At 43.3% G+C, this 21,477-nt stretch overlaps 1 protein-coding gene across 1 annotated transcript in view; it reads left to right on the top strand.

Moving 5' to 3' along the window:
- The window catches only part of nmnat2 (nicotinamide nucleotide adenylyltransferase 2), a 275,260-nt gene that overhangs the window by 98,238 nt on the left and 155,545 nt on the right, over positions 1-21,477 (top strand). The window contains exon 2 of the mRNA XM_067989728.1: positions 3,734-3,822. Within this exon, the coding sequence (XP_067845829.1) occupies positions 3,734-3,822 (89 nt within the window). The remainder of the gene's footprint in view (positions 1-3,733; positions 3,823-21,477) is intronic.

Raw genomic sequence — 21,477 nt, forward strand, 5'->3', positions numbered from 1 at the left:
ACTTAGATTCAAATCCAGCCCATACTGTTGAGAAAAGATCCTCTGCTAGCTGTAAGAGTCCCACATGAAATGAGTTTTGGCAACTAGTGGTGTGGGCATGGGCTCACACCACCAAACTGCCCTAATTGGCACCAGACTGGCAATCTCCATTTTGCATCTGGAACTGTTTGGATTTGACAAGAAATGCAAAGGCCATCAGGCTTATTTTGCTTCCCACAATAAAAAATGCCAGTAAAATGATGAATTAGCAAGATTATTACCTTGATAGCGCAGAAATTTCCTTTAAGAGGCAAACATTCCTCAACCAGATTTTTTGACACAGGATACGAACAATCCTGCGATGGAGGGGTTGGGGTGGTATTTGTGCCTATCTGAGTTGGCTGTCTTTGACCCCGGTGAATTTTCTGGGGTCAGCGTTGCTATAATATTTTTAGCTGCTCCTGCTAAGATTCCTGCCTGCACTGTAAACAATCTTGGGGTGGGGGGGTTGGTGGTGAGGGAAGGATTACCTGCAGCAGTGGAGTGTAACCAGCTACCTCTGGGACAGCCCACATCCCGTGAACACATTTGCCTAAATATCCAATTATGACTAGGTAGATAGGAAAATCTCACACCAATCAGGATCCACAACCTACACAAAGCCAAATTGTTTCATTTCTTCCAAAGCTACCAGTTTGGAACAGGCAAATACCGCAAAATAAATAAATCAAATGCTCAAACAATTATTTGAGTTGTTTCCACAGCTAGATGACTATATGCTGCCAAAAAATAAAACTTAGAATGTCACAGACACATAAACGTAAATATTTTCCCCCAAAAAATCTTTAAACTTGATCATAAAATTGACCATATTGTGTTGGAAATCTGCCAAAAAAGCTTTCTGCCCCACAAGTCTGCCTTTTCTAAGTTTTAAGTTTTGCTCCTTTCCTGAAGCTTGCTTTGATCTTTTGGGCTTTTCCTCAGGTATTTTTGAGCTTCCAAGCATCGGTGGCTCATGTGAAGAAAAACACCAGCACATGGTGGTGGTGCTATAACATACTATGATTCTGTGATTCTAACCTTGCAGGCTTCTCTGCATGCATGATCTTAGTCTTCAACACCTTTCCACCTACCCGTAGTTCGCTTGGAAATCAGTGAGGCCTGTCCTCTTTCCTGCCTGTACAGCTCACTCTTCCTCCTGCCCATATGATTAACTTTGTTTCCTGCTAGCACTGTCTGTTCTCACTGGTCCTGAACGAGTGTGCTGTCTATAAATTAGTAACAGGAGTCCACTGTTGCATTCATTCCATTTCCAGATGATCTCTTTTAGACTATATTAGCTATAAATTGGACCGTGCAGCACCCGTTTTGTAGGCGCTACGCGGACTCCTACGGAACCAAAATAGCATCCGGAATGCGGGAGCACACTTCTAGGGTGACATGCGGCAGACACCATCTTGGTAAAGGCGTTTGCGCAGGCGCAGATAACGAACGCCGGCAGCATGTAAAGTAGGGAGAATATGCGTTAGATCAGTGTGCAACGCTGATTTAAAGGGACAGATGCAATTTTGGAATGCAACGCTCCAGCCAACGCACTGTCCTAACCTCGCACAGCTGAACAGGTTGTAAACAGCAGAGAGGACCCCCCCCCCCGACCCAGTGCTATTTAAAGGAATCATGCAGGATGTACAGATTAGTTGCTGGATTATTGCTTCTGGATGCTGATGCATTTGTACCTGTTTTTGGAGCTCTCCTATACTTGAATACTAGGACTAGGAGAAATGCTAACCTAGGGTATAAGGGGATATGGGGCTAAGGCGGGTATAAGGCATGGAGTTAGATCACAGATCAACCATGATCTCATTGAATAGCAAAACAGGCTCGAGAGTGTTAAATGGCCTACTCCTGCTTCTATCTTCTTATGTTCCTATAATAACGTTTCAATACTCTACAAGGAGTGGGCTGGCAAGCTGACAGGCAACAGCAAGGGCACTGGCAGAGTAGCAGGGGTGGGACAGGAATGCTGTCATCCTGAGAGTGGACAGCAGGTTCATGTTCCATGGAGCCACTGCCACTTGCTGCCTCCTGTTTTACACCACCTTCTCCTGCAAGAAAGCGGGACGTGTGTCGGTGAGTGTCCTGCAGGATGTTTGGATGATATGCCTGTCATCGTTAAATAGCTACCAGTGTGTGTGACCTGTGAATTGTGGGTGTGCGGCTTGCAACAGTGGTAATGTGTGAGGGTGAGAGGAAGCATCTGACTGGAAGAGTTGAGTACTGATTGAAAGAGTTTGTTGGTAGGTGGGTGATGGGGGGTGTAGTGCGTGGTGCAGTGGATGCGACTAGTGGTGAAGTTGATAGGAGACGCCACTTGACAGTTGACCTCACTCACCTTGACCACTTGTGTCAAAGCATTGAACTTCTTCCTGCACTGCATCCATGTTCATGATGCTGTGCGCCTGGCATTGACTTCGTCCCCCGCTGCCTCCCACTGCCACGGGAGCCTATGTCTGGAGGGCCTCTTGCCCCACTGCGGATATAGGATGCCCCTCCTTCTGTCCACCTCTTGCACCAAGGCTTCTAGTGCATCATCAGAGAACCTTGGTGCACGCTCTCGCAGGCCTGGTACAAACTCAGATTGGTGAAGTCTGGCGTGCAGATTGGAGGATGTGGGATTTAGTAATGCGGGTCCTTTATTCAATGTTTTAGCATAACTCAACAGTTTGTAAACATAGGGACAGGACCAGCATCTGTGTTTTACGTGTGCGATGTCTGATCTCCGTTCAGACTCCGTGCGGACCCATATCTTATATTTTGCAAATAAGAGGTGCAGGCTGCCTTTACATGGTGCTAGTCACTCGCGTGATATCAGGGCCCTCCTGCTGGTGAGCAGCCACTCAACAGCGCAGCTAGGCCTGGTTGCTCGCAGATATCAGGTAAATGACCAGGTAGCACGAATGTTACGTGCTACCTGTGTACTCTGCGATCAAAGAAAGTAAGAGATTGAAATTGAGTACATCAGTAAAGGATTATGTGTGAAGGCCATATAGAGAGATTGGAAGAGACACAGAAGGGAGGTGACACAATGAATGAGATACTAACAAAGGGAGTGAGGGAGCAACATAAAGAATGTCAAAAGTAGAGACATTACAATGAGGAAAGTGCATGAGAGCCATACAGAGAGAAAAAAGAATGGAAGACAGAGAGAGGGACACAGAATGAATTGGAGTAGGAATAAATGAGAGACACAGTCACAGGAAGAGAGAAACAATTTTGGTTTAATTTTTTTCTCTCCAAGCAATGCTAAAGGAGATCAAATATACATTATATAATGATACATTGTGCCTTCCATGAGATAATGCTCCTCTCATTATAAAACAGCATCCTTCAACTCACAGTGAACAATGCCATAGTGTGTTACCAAGTACAAACATTGTGATCATCAGAATGATCATCTGGAAAGAAAAATTTGTGGAAATGCAAAGCCTCCTTTCAGCAACTTTTAAGCAGTTTCTTGGGATTTCTATGGGGGATTGGGGGGGGGCTCTTAAAAATCTGCATTTCTCTGTAAACTCTCCAAATATGTGAAAAACATTTTGACTCCTAAGAAAATGGTATCTGTTTCTTTTATTGATAAGCAGTTGCATATAATGGAATGGAATTGGAATTGATTAATGCATTGAAATATAGTGCTTGGATCAGCATACCATTCCATGCATCTTGTAAATTCCATCCTTCCTATCTCTGATTTCAGAAAGAGCCCGTGATCACCTGCACAAGACAGGGCGGTATATCGTGATTGGGGGAATCATCTCACCAGTTCATGACTCCTATGGAAAACAGGTAAAACTGAGCAGAATATTTTACATTGTGCTTAGTAATTGCTGTATTTTGAACCCTTCGAGCACTGAAGGTTACTTTTAGCTTTCAAAGCATGTGAAGCCTATGTAGCAACACACACCACTAGATTTTCAAAAATGGTTCAAATTATAAAGCCATTAATTTTTCCAATATCTTCTAATGCTACACGTCTCACAAGAAGAAAGTGGAGTATTTTTTCTGCCTTGTGATATAAAACAGAAATCAATACTGATTAATATTCAATCACTCTCTCTCTCTTCTTTTCAAATGTATTTTTCTGTCTTTTTCAAAGTCCCACTGTATCAGATGGCCAGGTGACTCATTTCCAGGCTCCTGTCTCTGCCATTCCATAGAACCATAGAAAAGATACAGCACAGAAGGGGGCCATTCAGCCCATTGTGTCCACGTCAGCTCGAAGAACAACCAGGTGCCCATTCCAATCCCACCTTCCAGCACCCGGTCCGTAGCCCTGAAGCTTACAGCACTTTAGGTGCAGGTCCAGGTACTTTTTAAAAGATTTGAGGGTCCCTGCCTCTACCACCAATTCAGGTAGCGAATTCCATACACCCATCACCCTCTGGGAAAAATGTTTTTCCTCATGTCCCCTCTAATCCTTCCGCCAATCAGCTTAAATCTATGTCCTCTAGTTCTTGAACTCTCCGCTAGGGGGAACAGGTACTTCCTGTCTACTCTATCTGGGCCCCTCATAATTTTGTACACCTCAATCAAGTCACCCCTCAGCCTCCTCTGCTCCAAGGAAAACAACCCCAACCCACCCAATCTCTCCTCGTAGCTGCAGTTTTCAAGCCCTGGCAACATTCTTGTAAATCTTCTCTGCACTCTCTCCAGAGCAATTACGTCCTTCCTGTAATGTGGTGACCAGAACTGCTTACAATACTCCAGCTGTGGCCTTACCAGCGTTTTATACAGTTCCGTCATTACATCCCTGCTTTTGTACTCTATGCCTCGGCTAATAATGGAGTGCATTCCGTATGCCTTCTTCACAACCTTATCTACCTGTACTGCCACCTTCAGGGACCTGTGCACATGCACTCCAAGGTCTCTCACTTCCTCTACCCCTCTCAGTATATTCCCGTTTACTGCATATTCCCTTTCACTCTTTGTCCTCCCTAAGTGCATTACCTCACACTTCTCCATGTTGAACTCTATTTGCCACTTTTCCGCCCACTCCTTCTTGGAGTCTACAGCTATCCTCTTCACTATCAACTACACGGCCAATTTTTGTGTCGTCTGCAAATTTGCCAATCGTGCCCCCTACATTCAAGTCCAAATCATTAATATATACCACAAACAGCAAGGGTCCCAACACTGAGCCCTGTGCCACACCACTGGAAACGGATTTCCAGTTGCTTGGTGATTCATAACATTGCCTCTCTGTTACATAGGAACGTGGGAACATAGGAACAAGAGTAGGCCATTTAGCCCCGTGTGCCTATTAGATCATGGCTGATCTGTACCTCAACTCCATTTACCCATCTTTTCTCCAAATTCCTTGATGCCCTCACTTAACAAAACTCTGTCGATCTCAGTCTTGAAAATTTCAATTGACCCAGCATCCACAGCCTTTTGGGGGAGAGATGACCAGATTTCTACTAGACTTTGCGTGAAAAAAAGCTTCCTGATTTCACTTCTAACTGCCCCAGCCCTAATTTTAAGATTATGTTTCCTTGTTCTAAATTCCCCATCAGAGGAAATAGTTTCTCTGTATCTACCCTAGCTAATCCCTTTATCATTTTAAACACCTTGATTAGATCATCACTCAACCTTCCAAACTCAAGGGAATACAAACAAAGTGTATGCAACCTGTCCTCATAATTTAACCCTCTAACATGGCTGATATCAGGACTTTGTTCTGTCGGGAATCACAGGTACAAGTCGATGTACAAATCAATCCATGGCATAGCGCATTCGAGTACTAACAAAACATGTTGCCAGTATACCATTAAAATTCTTCCCTTCTGCTGCAAGTCCTCTTAGTAAGCCTATGAATTCCTTCATATAACCTCTGTAAAAATGATGAAGAAAGGACCTTTTTATTATTATATGTAGAGTAGATATGGATAGCATTTGTGATTAGTAATACATTTGGAATATGCCATTTTCTTGTAATGTCCCATGAAACAATATTGCTCTAGTTCAAATCAAACCAGATACAGTGGGGGGAGAAAAATCTGAAAACTTAATAAAACCGCGACCTGAACTATTGCAGTAAATATTACAAATAAACCTTCTATTTTAGGGTTGAACGCCATTAAACCTGCTAATTACTCCCTGAAAGATACATTTCAATAAAACCCAGAAGTGTCATCGTCTGTACACTACAGTTCTGGTGTATCACTCGCAGCTGTGTTACCCATCTGACTCGGGGAGGGCTTCATCCTCGTTTTACTAAAGGGCGTTATTGATGTAAAGCACAACATCAATCATTCATAGTCAAAGGGTGGAACATCGAGCTCATTTTGTGCTGAAAAAGTGAGGATTTGCTGCCAGCTGATATCACCTATTTTTTTCTTTTACTACAATTCAGGAAATAAATAAAACCTGAAAATTAGCTGGCTTAATTAAAGAAGAATAACTGTTTCAGCTTGGCTCAGTGGAAACACTCTGTCAGACACTTGTGGGTTTACGCCTCACTCCTAGACTTGATCACATGCTGAATTGTCGGAGGTGCCGTCTTTCAGATGATACATTAAACTGAATCCAAGGCTGCATAGGTGGACACAAAAAAAATCCTATGGCACTATTTGAAGAGCAGGGGAGTTTTCCTGGTATCCTGGCCCACATCTGTACCTCAACCAACACCACCAAAAACAGATTAACTGGTCATTTATCTCATTTGTCGGACCTTCCTATGAGTAAATTAGCTACATAGCAACCATGAGCACACTTCAAAAATAATTCATTGGCCGTGTAATAGTTTGAGACATCTTGAGGCTGTGAAAGGCGCAATATAAATGCAAGTTCTTTCTTTTGGAATGTTTTTTCAAGAAAGGAGCACAATTTGGGTTTGCTTCTGTTATGTCCAATTTTTAAAAAATCCTACTTAGTCTCATAGGTCGGTATTTTTATAACTGCCCAGACAATGAAAATGTGAAAAATAAAAACAGTAATTTACTGGAGGGAATTATTATGAAATGGCAAACAGCCATGCGCAGCATTCCAAATATCCTACCCAGGCTCAGCAGTTCGACCTTGTATTAAAACACGGAATAACCAGTATATCTCAGTGGGGACCTCTTTGTATAACATTGGCAGGGTGTGTTGCTTGACACTAGAGTAGACCCCTGCTAAATGGCATTTTCCAGTAGATGCTTTGCACTTGTTAGCAGGTGCTGTCCATTATTGTGCAATGCAAAATTTGAGGTCCAAGTGAAGTTTTTTAATTAGCCAAATTATTAATTGAAAGAAAAACATTTAACAGAGACCCACTCTCATCCCCCCCACCCCCACCCCAATTCATAAAACAGCAGTAAAAAAAATGATTGTTTTTATACACTATTTACCTGGCTGTACTAATCAATAATTGTTGTATTTTCACTGGTGCTTCCTGTCTTGCAACTATCCTTTGAAGACTGGAAAAAGCACTTGATTGAAATGTTAGTGGTGTGAGCTCAAACACACATACTGGCTTTATACACAATTTTGTCGAAAAATACCAATTATTCACACTCTGGGATTGAGCAGCCATTTTTCCCTAGTGTTTAGTGTAGATGTAGCGGTCATTGCAAAATTGATGTGATACTCATAAACTGCATGTAGATCAGATATTCATAAACTGCATGTAGATCAGATATTCATAAACTGCATGTAGATCAGATATTCATAAACTGCATGTAGATCAGATACTCATAAACTGCATGTAGATCAGATATTCACAAACTGCATGTAGATCAGATACTCATAAACTCCATGTAGTTCAGATATTCAATGTAAGACTTAGGTTGATAACCTGAACCTGAATTAAAGGGCTGTAATATCTTTGTTTAATTCCTGGAAATATTAAGTCTCAGTTAGTATTTTGGATAAAGTAGATAAGCCAAATAAGTTGTTCAAGGTTAAAAGTACTGTGTAATTGGGCAAGTATCTTAGAACATCTGTATAGATGTTGGCATTTAACTTTGATGTGGAGATGCCGGTGATGGACTGGGGTGGACAAGGCATTTAACTTGTAAAATTGTTGAAAATTTGTTGTTTTGTTTTTCTCTTTTTCTTGCTGGCAGCTCGCCAGCAAAATCATACTACCACCTCCTGCCAACTGGAAAATTAGTAATTTTATTTGAGGGCTTTTACCTACTTTACTCACCATAACCAAAATTGATCCAAGACTAGGTGATATGTTTGTTGCAGAAAGAGGTTTGTTAATAGTGAAGTTCCACTATAATATCCTCCCTGGTGGAACAGTCTAATCCACAGACTGATTTACAATTACTGTTGTTCAGAGACCGCCATCAGAAGGCACAGTATGAATAGTGACAGTTAAACAAAGTCAACTTTTCCTATCACTGATGTTTGGAAGTTTCTGTATCACGTACAGGTTAGATCACTAGCCTTCCCTTTGGGGAACTGCCTCAACTCTTGATTGCTATCCCCCTCAGATAGGCAACTCACTATGTGAAGAATTTTTGTTGCAAACTCTTAAGCTACCATTCCATGAAGAAACTTGTATTTATAAAACGCCCTTCCATGTCCGCAGGACGTCCCAAAGCATTTACAGCCAATGAAGTACTTTTAAAGTTTAGTCACTGTTGTTTTGTAGGCAGAATTTGAGCACAGCAAGGTCCCACTAACAGCAATTAAATAAATAACCAGATAATGGCTGGGTATTTCCTCAGAGCTGCCGCCATAACTTTGCTGGAAGTGCGGCAGAAACTGTTTATGCGCAAAAATGGGACTCTACTGTACTTCTGGTGAAATCGGCGGAGTGGGAGCAACTCCGAGGAAATTCCTGGCTAATCTGTTTTGCGGATATTGGTTTAGGAACATATGTTGGCCAGGACACCTGAAGAAGTCCTCAGCTCTTCTTCGAATAGTGCCAAGGGATATTTTACGCCCACCTGGGAGGGCAGTCAGGTCCTCGGTTTGACATCTCATCTGAAACACAGCACCTCTGACACTGCATTGCACTAAAGTTCAGCCTAGATTACGTACTCAAATTCTGGATTGGGGCTTGAATTGACTGCTTTCTGACTCGGAGTCATGAGTGCTGCCACTCCTATCTGAAGGAGGTAGTCATTAGAGGTGAGGCATTGACAAAGGGTTAGAAACAGATTGCCTACTCGCACTCTCAACAGTGAGTGGTGAAGGGAGAATTCTAAAGAGAAGGGAAATTAACATTTAAAGCGGAATAGCAAAATTCTAATTGAAGTTCATAACTAATCAATGGGATGAGAAAGAAAGGTTGTTCTGGTTTCTTTGTGGTGCATGCTCGTTATTTTATCAGGTAACACTAATAGAATGTATGGGTTTACGTTTAACGTCGAGCTGGGAAGAGAATGGGGTGGGGGCAATCGCCAGACGGGAAACCCGGAAGTGTGGGTTTCCCGGACGTCCTTACGATTTTGATGTTAAGGACGTCTTTCAATTCTTTTCAGTAGGTTTCCCGCCCGACAGCCAGCCAGATTGACAGGCAGGCTGTCAGTCGGGCGAGAGAGCAGCCAGGGAGCGTTTGCCAGCAGGTAAGTCTTAGATCGGGGTGAGGGAGGGGTGCAGATCGGTCATGTTGGGGGGGAGCTCAGTCATCGGTGGGGGGGGGGGGGGGGGGCATCAGCGGTCATTGTGGGGGCTCAGTCATAGAGGGGTTCGGACATCAGGGAGTTCGGAGCTCGTGGGGGGGTCCGGGATCGTAGGGGGGTCGAACATGGCGGGGAGGGTCTGCCGATTGAGTGTGTAGGATCGCACCAGGCAGGCTTGTTGGGCCTGGAGGAAACACTCCTGCACCTCCTGGTCCACAAGCAGTGCAATAAAGGCACTTACCTGTCGATCCGGGCCTTCTCTTACGTGGCGAAAATCAGAAGGCCTGGGAATCCCAGTCCTCAGGAGTTAAAGATAAAATGCTGTTAAAATGGAGGCCCGCAGCCTCCTTAAAAGATTTCACTAACCGACCCCCCTCCTGAGAGTGGGTTGGTCGCCTGCCCCTCGATCCGCCTCCGTTAAAACTGGAAGTGGGCGGGTTGGAGGAGGGTTGGGATTGGGTTTTACTTTTTTACCATTTTTACCTTCCCACCTGCCCCCGACCTACGCATTCTTGTGTTTCACCTCAAACTGCAGTACCGAAAAGGCCCTCCAGGAAAGAACCCAGCGCACTGGGGAGACAGAAAAATCACCCAAAATGGATGCTGATGCATGTCCCAGTTAATTTTGCTCAGTGGCAGGAGGTGAAAATGTCACTGCTTTTGTGGGCACAACTTTGAGAAATTGTCCCACGTCACCTGAAGGTGCTGACTGATGCTGGGATGTGGTCCATGGCTGCCTGTCAGCTTCTGTTAGCTTGCTCAAGTCAACCTAGACCATGAGTGTCAGCAGCCTAGTTAACTGTTGGGGTGAAGGGGTAGGGTGGGGGAGCTGGGGAAACAAGTTTAATGCCATCACGAGGCTAGATCTAGATTTTATCCATAATAAATGTACTCTACAATTAACTAATGGTTACACTGTTTGTCAAGGGGCCCACAGGGAAGTATCAATAGTGACAGGGGATTCCCCCATATGGAAAGATTTGAAACCACTGCTTTTTTAAGAGGCTTTATACCACATAAAGCATGATGTATTACCCTACTGCTGAGGTGGAGCTATGTGTAACCTGGCCTGTCTCTTAAGACGATAAGGCCTAATTCTGTAATTTGGTTTATCCTCAACTTTGTTAATGAGCAATTATTTCTCTGAAAATAATTAGCTGCTTGCAATCCTCAAGGTTAGAAAAACAGGCGGGAAATTACTCTTTCTTTTTTTAATACACTTTTGTCACTCTGCAGTATGATGAACATGTGTTTAGACATACAAATTTTATTATAATTTTGCCAATTATAGACCCCTTCCCCCCAGCCTTCGTAAGATGTCCTTTAGAATATTGTGTATAACAAAGAATCCAGAAAAAAATATTTTTGTGCAGCTTGAGCTATTTCTGATTTGCCCCAGTGCAAGAACAAAGACGAGATTCGCTTTTGAGGTAAAATATTAGTGTGTAATAATAATTCATTAGTTGAAGGGCATTTTAATTTTGTACATTAATGGAGATTAGGAGGTAATTTAGCAACTTTGTGTTCCTGGCGGAGAACCTTGCCTTCCGAAGAAGTATCGACAGTCCTGACACACAATTTTCCAATCATGACAGAAGATTGTATGCAGTACACGCTGGAATTTCCAATATGTGCTTTCGGCGGACAAGGTTTGCTGCTGGGAACGCAAAAATCGTAAAACCATCCCTTTAACCTCTTAACTATGGCATCAAAAATATTATTTCATGGGAGCAATAGATTATTTAAGGTGTGCAGAGCAATAAATTGATCTCTTTTACTGGGCTACACACCAGTCCAGAAATCGTCTTAAGTCCCAGAATACCAGCATACAACAATCAGTTCAGCCAACACAATGGTAACACAAAGGAGAAAGTGTCAGACTGGTTGTGATTAGAATTACCTGTCAAGAATTGCAGTGATACAAATGGCCCAGCTGATCAGTGCATTGGCTGTAGTTCCAGGGGGGTTGTGGTCCACTGTCAGAAGATGGAAAGTCAGCTGGCAGGTTTATGAGATAAAAGGTAAGAGCTATGAACATTGGAAATCTGAAATAAAAACAGGAAATGGGCTGGAAATACACAGGAGGTCTGTAAACATCTACGGCACGATGAGCCGAATGGCCTCCTTCTGTGCTGTATCATTCTATGAAATGGAGAAACAAAAATATTGGTGTTTTGGGTGTATATCTTTCATCAGAACTCAACAAACGTTCTGACAAAGAATCTACACCTGAAACATTAAGTCATCTTTTTTCTCTTTTCAACTGTGTACAGATCTGCTGTTTTCTTCCAACATTTTCAGTTTGTACTGCTGTTGACGATGTGTCTGATTCCTGGTGGACCAGTAATGGCTGTCCACTCTGTGCTCCATGTTGCTCTTGGGATGTTCATGGACTTGCTGGGGTTGTCAACTGGTCTTCAGCTGAATTTGAGGCTGTCTGGAGCCATAACTTGAAACAAAAGGAAAAAAGGCTCATTGGCGTTGCCGTTCAAAGGAGAGCATTCGCTTATTACTGAAAAGTGCGTCCAGTGAGGTGTTTGTAAAAGCAAAAGACTTTGAGGGGGGTTTGGGTGAGACATACTCCTGCTCCTCCACTTGAAATTATATTCTACATTTTAAAAAAAGGTGATGCTTGGTCTGCAGTCAAAGAGCCTCCTGCCAGCTAAACATTTGGCATCAGAAGCCACTGAGGAGCCCAAGCCTCACAGCTTGTGTGGCTCCAACTCCATTCTCCTGCACACCTCGAGAGTGTTCAGTGGAATTTAGCTGTGATTTGGCAACAGAGTGAATAATTTTTTTTTAACAAGCGTAAGTTCATTTTTAATCGGAGTTATTTCCAGCATTTGTATTTATTGGATCTTGTTCCACTGAAGACCCTTGTTGAGCAGCAGTGATTCCCTGGAAGAATGCTGGTCAAGAAATCATGGGACCACAGCCCTTGATATTCTGTATATTAATTTAAATGAGGCTTCTGATTCCTTCTACTGGAATTTGGTGGGCCTGGTAATTAAGCAAGGCCTCCTTGGTGCAGCTGCCTCAGTGGCAGGTTATCCACTAATGAGGGAGCAGCGCTGAAATGACCTCTCCAAACTGGCAGGTCTTGAAAATCCATGTAGGAAGAACGAGCAGCTGCAAAATGTAAACTGAAGTAGGAAACTGCAGCTCAGTGGGCTGGATAGTTCGGGCATCTCGGCCATATGCTAATAACAAAAAAGGAAAGGAGCAGTAAATCTATACATTAACAGTATTGAGATATGTTAAGAGTGCATTAGCAAACTTATTGAAAATGTAATGAATATATTTCCAGAGATAAATAGGTGTAGAAAGAAGCATACTAATGTAAATCACTGAGAAATTCTTCTTGTAAGATGACGAGGAAAGGTCGAGGTGCATTATTTAACATAAAATATACATGTACAGTTCTCTTACATCAATTTCCTAACAATTGAAAGTTTTTTGTTCTAAATGAAAGTATTTTATGAATTCTTCATTGCAATTATGGTCCATAAAGCTCCATCATGTGCAGCAAAATGGCCCATACAAAGTAACACAAGTGACAAGCTAGTAAGTCAACAGATGGAGAAAAATGCAGATATCTAATGACAAATGGTCAGAAATCTGATGACCAATTTGACCCCTTGTAATTCCCTAGGGGACTTGCTGTAGCCTGAGGATCTCCCTTGGAGGTGGTGTATTTGAGGACACTATAGCAATACTATTGATGGAGGCTACTGAAAAAGTAGGGTACAGTGCATTTAGAATACAGAAAGGCAAATTATAGTGCCTTCCCACAGAAATGGCGGGACTAGAGTGAGAATACAGAAAATGAGTTATCCTTTCACTATAGCCGTCTCAGAAGGTGGGCATCTGCTGAGCATAAATCATTAATCTGCAATGACAAATTGCCGCAATACATAGAAGCCTGGTCAATCAATCCCAGCTTCACCCGACTGGTACATAGATAAACTCAGCTTGCTTGCAGAAACCTCATCTATCCTCGTTCTCAAGAATTGTCTGTAAATAGTCCAATCCAGGGATTGTAGTTTGCTTTCCTGTGGACGTGGCTGTGATACTGAAGCCATGTTTAAACAAAGAGACAGCCATAAAAAAAACCTTTAGGAATAAGCGACGGCATAGGTCAATTGTAGGGAATAAGCAGCAGGTTCACAGGGAACGAAATTGGATAACCCCAAAAACCCGTTGCAGGTAGCACAATCTGCTACTAACCCGCGCTTGGTGCTTCCTGTGCAGGCAGGACGAGACTTTGGTTAGGCCTGTGGACTTACCTTCAAGCTGCATTGGAAATCAGCATTGACACAAGGATTCAATGCAATTTGCACTTTTCATGAGCAGGGGGAGCCCCAATCTCTTAAAGGCAGACTGTCTCTTAAAGGTAGCGGTACCTGTTATTTGCTAAAAATTACAGTCCGCCGTCTGAACAGAGATCAGATATCGCACAGTAAAACACAGATGCAGGTCCCGTCCCAATCTTTACCAACTGATGAGTTATGTTCAAACATTGAATAAAGGTTGCGCACTACTAAATCCCACATCCTTCAATCTGCATGCCAGACCTCACCAATCTGCCGATCTGAGTTTCTACAACAGCACCACTAGCCACATCCACTCTCCCCCTCCATCACCCACATACCAACAAACTCTTTCCATCAGCACTCAACTCTTCCAGTCAGATGCTTCCTCTCACCCTTACACATAACCACTGTTGCAAGCCACCCACCCACAACTCACAGGCCACACACACTGGCAGCTATTGTGGAAAATTGCCCAGGTATGTCCTGTCCACAAGAAGCAGGACAAATCCAATCTGACCAATTACCGCCCCATCAGTCTACTCTCAATCATCAGCAAAGTGATGGAAGGTGTCGTCGACAGTGCTATCAAGCGGCACTTACTCACCAATAACCTGCTCACCGATGCTCAGTTTGGGTTCCGCCAGGACCACTCGGCTCCAGACCTCATTACAGCCTTGGTCCAAACATGGACAAAAGAGCTGAATTCCAGAGGTGAGGTGAGAGTGACTGCCCTTGACATCAAGGCAGCATTTGACCGAGTGTGGCACTAAGGAGCCCTAGTAAAATTGAAGTCAATGGGAATCAGGGGGAAAACTCTCCAGTGGCTGGAGTCATACCTAGCACAAAGGAAGATGGCAGTGGTTGTTGGAGGCCAATCATCTCAGCCTCAGGGCATTGCTGCAGGAGTTCCTCAGGGCAGTGTCGTAGGCCCAACCATCTTCAGCTGCTTCATCAATGACCTTCCCTCCATCATAAGGTCAGAAATGGGGATGTTCGCTGATGACTGCACAGTGTTCAGTTCCATTCGCAACCCCTCAGATAATGAAGCAGTCCGAGCCTGCATGCAGCAAGACCTGGACAACATCCAGGCTTGGGCTCATAAGTGGCAAGTAACATTCGCGCCAGATAAGTGCCAGGCAATGACCATCTCCAACAAGAGAGAGTCTAACCACCTCCCCTTGACATTCAACGGCATTACCATCGCCGAATCCCCCACCATCAACATCCTGGGGGTCACCATTGACCAGAAACTTAACTGGACCAGCCATATAAATACTGTGGCTACGAGAGCAGGTCAGAGGCTGGGTATTCTGCGGCGAGTGACTCACCTCCTGACTCCCCAAAGCCTTTCCACCATCTACAAGGCACAAGTCAGGAGTGTGATGGAATACTCTCCACTTGCCTGGATGAGTGCAGCTCCAACAACACTCAAGAAGCTCGACACCATCCAAGATAAAGCAGCCCGCTTGATTGGCACCCCATCCACCACCCTAAACATTCACTCCCTTCACCACCGGCGCACTGTGGTTGCAGTGTGCACCATCCACAGGATGCACTGCAGCAACTCGCCAAGGCTTCTTCGACAGCACCTCCCAAACCCGCGATCTCTACCACCTAGAAGGACAAGAGCAGCAGGCGCATGGGAACAACACCACCTGCACGTTCCCCTCCAAGTCACACACCATCCCGACTTGGAAATATATCGCCGTTCCTTCATTGTCGCTGGGTCAAAATCCTGGAACTCCCTTCCTAACAGCACTGTGGGAGAACCGTCACCACACGGACTGCAGCGGTTCAAGAAGGCGGCTCACCACCACCTTCTCAAGGGCAATTAGGGATGGGCAATAAATGCCGGCCTTGCCAGCGACGCCCACATCCCGTGAACGAATAAAAAAAAAAATGACAGGCACATCACCCAGACACATGTCCCGCTTGCTTTCAGGAGAAGGTGGCACATAACAGGAGGCAGCATGTGGCAGTGGCATTTAGCCCCTTGAGCCTGTTCCGCCATTCACTGAGATCATGGTGGACCTGTGACCTAACTCCATATACCCGCCTTAGCTCCATATCCCCTAATATCCTTGGTTCACAGAAATCTATCAATCTCAGATTTAGAATTCACAATTGAGCTAGCATCAGCTGCCGTTTGCAGAAGAGTGTTCCAAACTTCCCCCACCATTTGCGTGTAGCAGCATTTCCTAACTTCACTCCCACACGTCCTGGCTCTAAATGTTAGGCTATGTCCCCGTGTCCTAGTATTCAAGTATAGGAGACCTCCAAAAACTGTTACAAATGTCTCGGCAGCCAAAAGCAATAATCCAGCCACTAACCTGTAAATCCTGCATGGTCCCTTTAAATAGCACTGGTGGGGGCCCTTCCGGCACTCTAAGACACGTTCAGATGGTTGTGGTTAAGACTGTGCGTTGAGTTGAGCATTAAGTTCCAAAATGGTGTCTATCACTTTAAATCAGCGTTGCACACTGATTGTATCCATTTTCTCCTTACTTTACATATTTTTTGGCGTTTGCGCATGCGCTAATACCTATATCAAGATGGCGTCCAGCGCACATCACGCTGGAAACTTGCGTGCGCAGCCCAGACGCCATCTTGGCACTTCCCGAGGCTGCGGAGCGCCGAAACAACGGGCGCTATGCGGCTGAATTTCTAGCCCACAGTGTCTTCATATCCTATATAGGTCAGACGTCAGGAACTCAATCCCTGAAGAACACAGAAATTAACCATTTATTTACACTTGGTACTCCTGCAAAATTTGTTCAAGAGATGTACAGTATGTGTCTGCATGGTTGCTGTACTATCTTGAGATACTACACAATGAATGTCACCAACACAGTGAGTCCTAATCTGAAGTAATTGGTTTTGGCCCTATGATGAGCAGACACCTTTCACTCGTTACAATATATGTACAGAAATTAATACATGCTAACCATACAATGCCAGATGGGGATGATTTGTCCATTTTTGGGCCCGTGTATACTGCAGGAACATCAGCCATATAAAAGATTTGGGTTTATATTTGGTTTTGGAGCATCGCTAATTAACAGCTCATGAACATAAGGCCACCCTGGATAGCTGGCAGGGATTCTGTGTGAATTGACCTATGATGGACACAGTGGGGGTAATCTGACTTTGGATGATAACGTAAAACGGGCAATATCAGATCAGCCACATCTCTCCCAATTTACATTTGCCCTACTTCAAAATGGATGTCAACTATTCCACTGAATTGCACTCTACTGAATATAAGGGCAAGATTATATTTGACATATGGACTACATAGTACACAAATTGCACAATATATTAAGTGGGGGGGGGGTGGGTGATGGTCAGTCAATACAGTAAGGTATGCTGGTTAGGGATGATGCTTTTTAAACAAGCTCACAGGCCTTGAAATTCCTGGAGAGGCATGGGGAGATGGGGGCGGAACCTAGGTCAGAATGGAACTTTGTCCGGTCCCTTGTCTATTATGACCCTGACTCCTGAAATTCTGGGGTCAAGATCATTTAAATGTTCTGGGCAATTCTAGTGCAACTGGGTGCCCACCTGAGCTGAAGGGAGGGGTTACCATAGCATTAGTGGGGTCACTGTGCTCTTGGGAGCAGAGTTAAAAATCTTCAAATTCATTGCTTAGTTTCTGTAATATGGCTGCCATCCCTGAGAGTGCCAGGATTTCTGAATGAGACCAAAAAGGGGTGGAACACTAACAGATTGGTGCGTGCCCCCAAAATATGACCCCATGCTGCCAGTGCACCAGAAAACCATCCTGCCCAATCCCAGGAATTTCGAGATCTCAGTGACAAACAAACCTGCAAAAGGAATATGGCCCACTAGAGGGTATTCTCTTTTGAAAAGCAGAACTGTCCTATATTAATTTTGATTTTCTGTGACCTTTGAGGTATAGAGGATATGAGTGCACTGTAAACTTGCTGATTATTTCCCCACTTCCTACATCTTACTAGAGTAATATTTGTGTTCAAGTGGACTATATTGTTCTACAAAGTTACCCAGATTATTTCTAAAGGTGTCTACAGTGGTTACTTTAGCCTCAGATATCCAGTCACGCATAAAGGAAAGCAAAGTACAGATCTTTTGTGCAGAGGGGAAAGCTTTGGCCAAAGACTTCGCTCCGTGCCTTGGGAATCTGCTATCTGACTTCACATCAGTCAATGAACAGGCACAATCTCAATAATTGGAAGAAACTGGAGCAAACCCAAGAGTTCTGCTCCATTAACTTTAAGAATAATGAATGGAATCTGCTCAGGAGATGATGGGCTTTTTTGGAGATAGGTTCGCCCTTCATTTCCTGCAGTTTCTCTCATTGGGACCTCACCAATTTGCAAAAATGTTCCCTAAACCCAATACTTCTTACCCACTCCCAGCACACCCTCAGATGGTTCAGTTTGTAAGTGCAATGTCCAGCATGGAACTGAGCCATACAGATCAGGAAGGGCCCGCGTCTGGTCTGTGTGGAGTTAGCCCTTGTCAGCTAGGGTGGTAGTCAGGGTGCAGTCAGAGGTATTGATCCTGATTACTATGCAGTAACACCTGTTGGAAAAATATGCATGTGTGGATATCAGAGGAAGAAAGGGCTTGGCTCTGACGCTGCCCAAATTTGAATAGTTTGCTGCCACTCACTGATTTGACTCACTTGCGAAGAATGTCCACTTGGTTCAGTTACCAGAAGATTGTGGGTGTACATAGAACTGCACCCCAGAATGTGTCCGCACTTTCAAGGGAGAAGAAAACTAGGGGGAAAAGAATCTAACCAGTTGTGTTTTAAGCGCGTAACCAAGATCCACCTGCGTTAATACTTACCCCAACTTGTGAATTTGAGAAATGGACAGACCTGGTAACTGAGCCATTTTGTTGGAGCAATGTGAATGTGGATGTACTCCATGCCTGCACTGGTTGGTGTGAAAGAAGCTTTTGAGCTGCAAGTCTAATTATTGTTGAAAACATTTCCCTACCAATTTGTTCCTGTAAGGCAAACAAATAAACACCAGAGGTGTGAACATTGCCACAGCTTGTGCTGTTTGCCTAATAGTCCTTTTGCAAACTGCAACTGAACTGGTGCCAAACAGACAAGGGACTGGCACCTTACTTTCACAGTTTAAGCAAAGGAATTAAAGATTGCAGTACAATGCCAAAAGCCATTTGTAAACAATTTTACAACACCAAGTTATAGTCCAGCAATTTTATTTTAAATTCACAAGCTTTCGGAGGCTTCCCCCTTCGTCAGGTGAACGATGTGACGAAGGGGGAAGCCTCCGAAAGCTTGTGAATTTAAAATAAAATTGCTGGACTATAACTTGGTGTTGTAAAATTGTTTACAATTGTCAACCCCAGTCCATCACCGGCATCTCCACATCATGAAAGCCATTTGCTAAGAGCTACTGTTGAATATAACACATTGGACTACACCTAAATTATGACCTGTACTGTACTATAACCAGTGCTTTGTAATCTGTTCTGCTCAATGACCTGTGCTATACTATAACCATTGTGATCTCTACTGTAACCAGTACGTGGTGATGTGTACTGTAATATAACGCTATATTGTTACCTGTACTATACAATAAACATGTATTGTGACCTCTGTACTATAACCCTTGTGACCTCTACTGTACCATAACCACATAGTTACCTGTACTGTAATATAACCATGGATTGTGGTCTGCTCTGTACTATAACTATTGTGATCTGTACAGTAATATAACCATCTATTGTGACCTGTGCATGCATTGTTACATGTACTGTACTAAATATGGATGAGCACTTCAGTAGTATTGACCATAATATAATAAGGTTAGAAGTCCAAATAGAAAGGGAAAACGTTTGTACAAAAACAAGGGTACCAGATTGGAATACGGCAAGTTTTAGAAAGATGAGAAGTGAGCTGGCTGAGGTGAGGCGGAAAGAGAAATTGGCACACAGGACCGTGGATCAACAAAGGGATATCTTTGCAAAGGAGATTGCCAAGATGCAGAATAAATATATACTATGAAAATAGAGACGGTCAACTGTCACAATTCCATGGATTGCATAGAATTACATAGAATTTACGGCACACAACCAGGCCATTCCACACAAACCTCTTCCCACTCTATTTACTTCATCTCACCCTATCACTATACCCTTCTATTCCTTTCTCCCTCATGCACTTATCTCCTTCCCCTTAAATTCATCTATGCTATTTGCCTCAACCACTCCATGTGGTAGCAAGTTCCACATTCTCACCACTCTCTGAGTAAAGAGGTTTGTCCTGAATTCCTATTCCTTATACATTCTCCTGAATGTATAAGAGAGAATATGAGAAAATAAGCAATGGGGTTACAAGAGGGATAAGGAAATCAAGGAGAAAGTATGAGGAAAGAATCTCAAAAAAAATATTAATAGTAAAGTATTCTACAAATATATCAATAAAAAGAGAATTATTAAACGTGAGGTAGAACCACTGAGAGGAGAGGATAAGCAGAAATTGGTGAGGATAGTTAACAAGAACTTCACTTCAGTGCTTACAAGAAAAGGATATTGGGAAGGAGGTAAATTCTGAATTAGTTAAAAGTAAGATGAGATATTGTAATAACTAACTTCTCTTAATACTTTTATTTATACTAAAAGAACACAAAGTGTTAGCACCTGATGGGATACATCCAAGGATCCTGAGGGAATTGAGGGAAGAAATAGCAGAGGCCCTAGAAATTATATTTCATGATTATATTGAGAGTAGATGTGTGCTGGAGGACTTGACAGTGACCATTGTTGTACATATTTTTAAAAGGGGAGACAGAGCTAACCCAAGTAGTTACAGGCCAGTTAGTTTAACATCTACGGTAGGGAAAATTTTTGAATCTGCAATTAAAGATGACGTTACTAAATATCTAGATGAAGAATCAATAATTAGAAGCAACCAACACGGATTTCAGAAAGGAAGATCATGCTTGACAAACCTGATAAGAGTTCTTTGAGGAGATAACGGATATGGTGGATGGGGGAAATCAGTGGATGTGGTGTACATGAATTTTCATAAAGCCTAAAACATAGGAGCCTGTTGGAGACGATTAAAGGGCATGGAATTAAGGGGAAGCTAGCAAATTAGATCAAAAAGTGGTTAGAAGGGAAGAAACGGAGAGTGGGAATTAGGGGCAGTTTCCCAGAGTGGTTTGAAATGGGGTTCTATTCTGGGACCATTTCTGTTCACTGTGTATTTCAGTAATTTGGATAAAGGACTAGAGGGAGTGCCCAAATTTGCAGATCATACTAAAATATGAGGCATAGTGAATAATTCTGAGGACCAAAGGAAGCAGCAAGGAGATATTGATAAGATGCCGGAAATGGGCAATTATGTGCCAGATGGAATTCAACGTCCTTAAATGTGAGGTGATATATTTTGTTTTTTAAAACAAAAAATTAATACTTATACTTTGGGGGAAAGCTAGGTGATGTGGAAGGGCAGAGGGATTCCAGCCTCCAAGACACTAAAAGCAGCACCTCAAGTGGATAAGGCCATAAAAATAGCTAATGGAAAAATGGGTTTTATGGCCAGAAGTATA

Source organism: Heptranchias perlo, chromosome 9, assembly GCF_035084215.1.
Source record: "Heptranchias perlo isolate sHepPer1 chromosome 9, sHepPer1.hap1, whole genome shotgun sequence".
Classification (NCBI taxonomy): Eukaryota; Metazoa; Chordata; class Chondrichthyes; order Hexanchiformes; family Hexanchidae; genus Heptranchias; species Heptranchias perlo.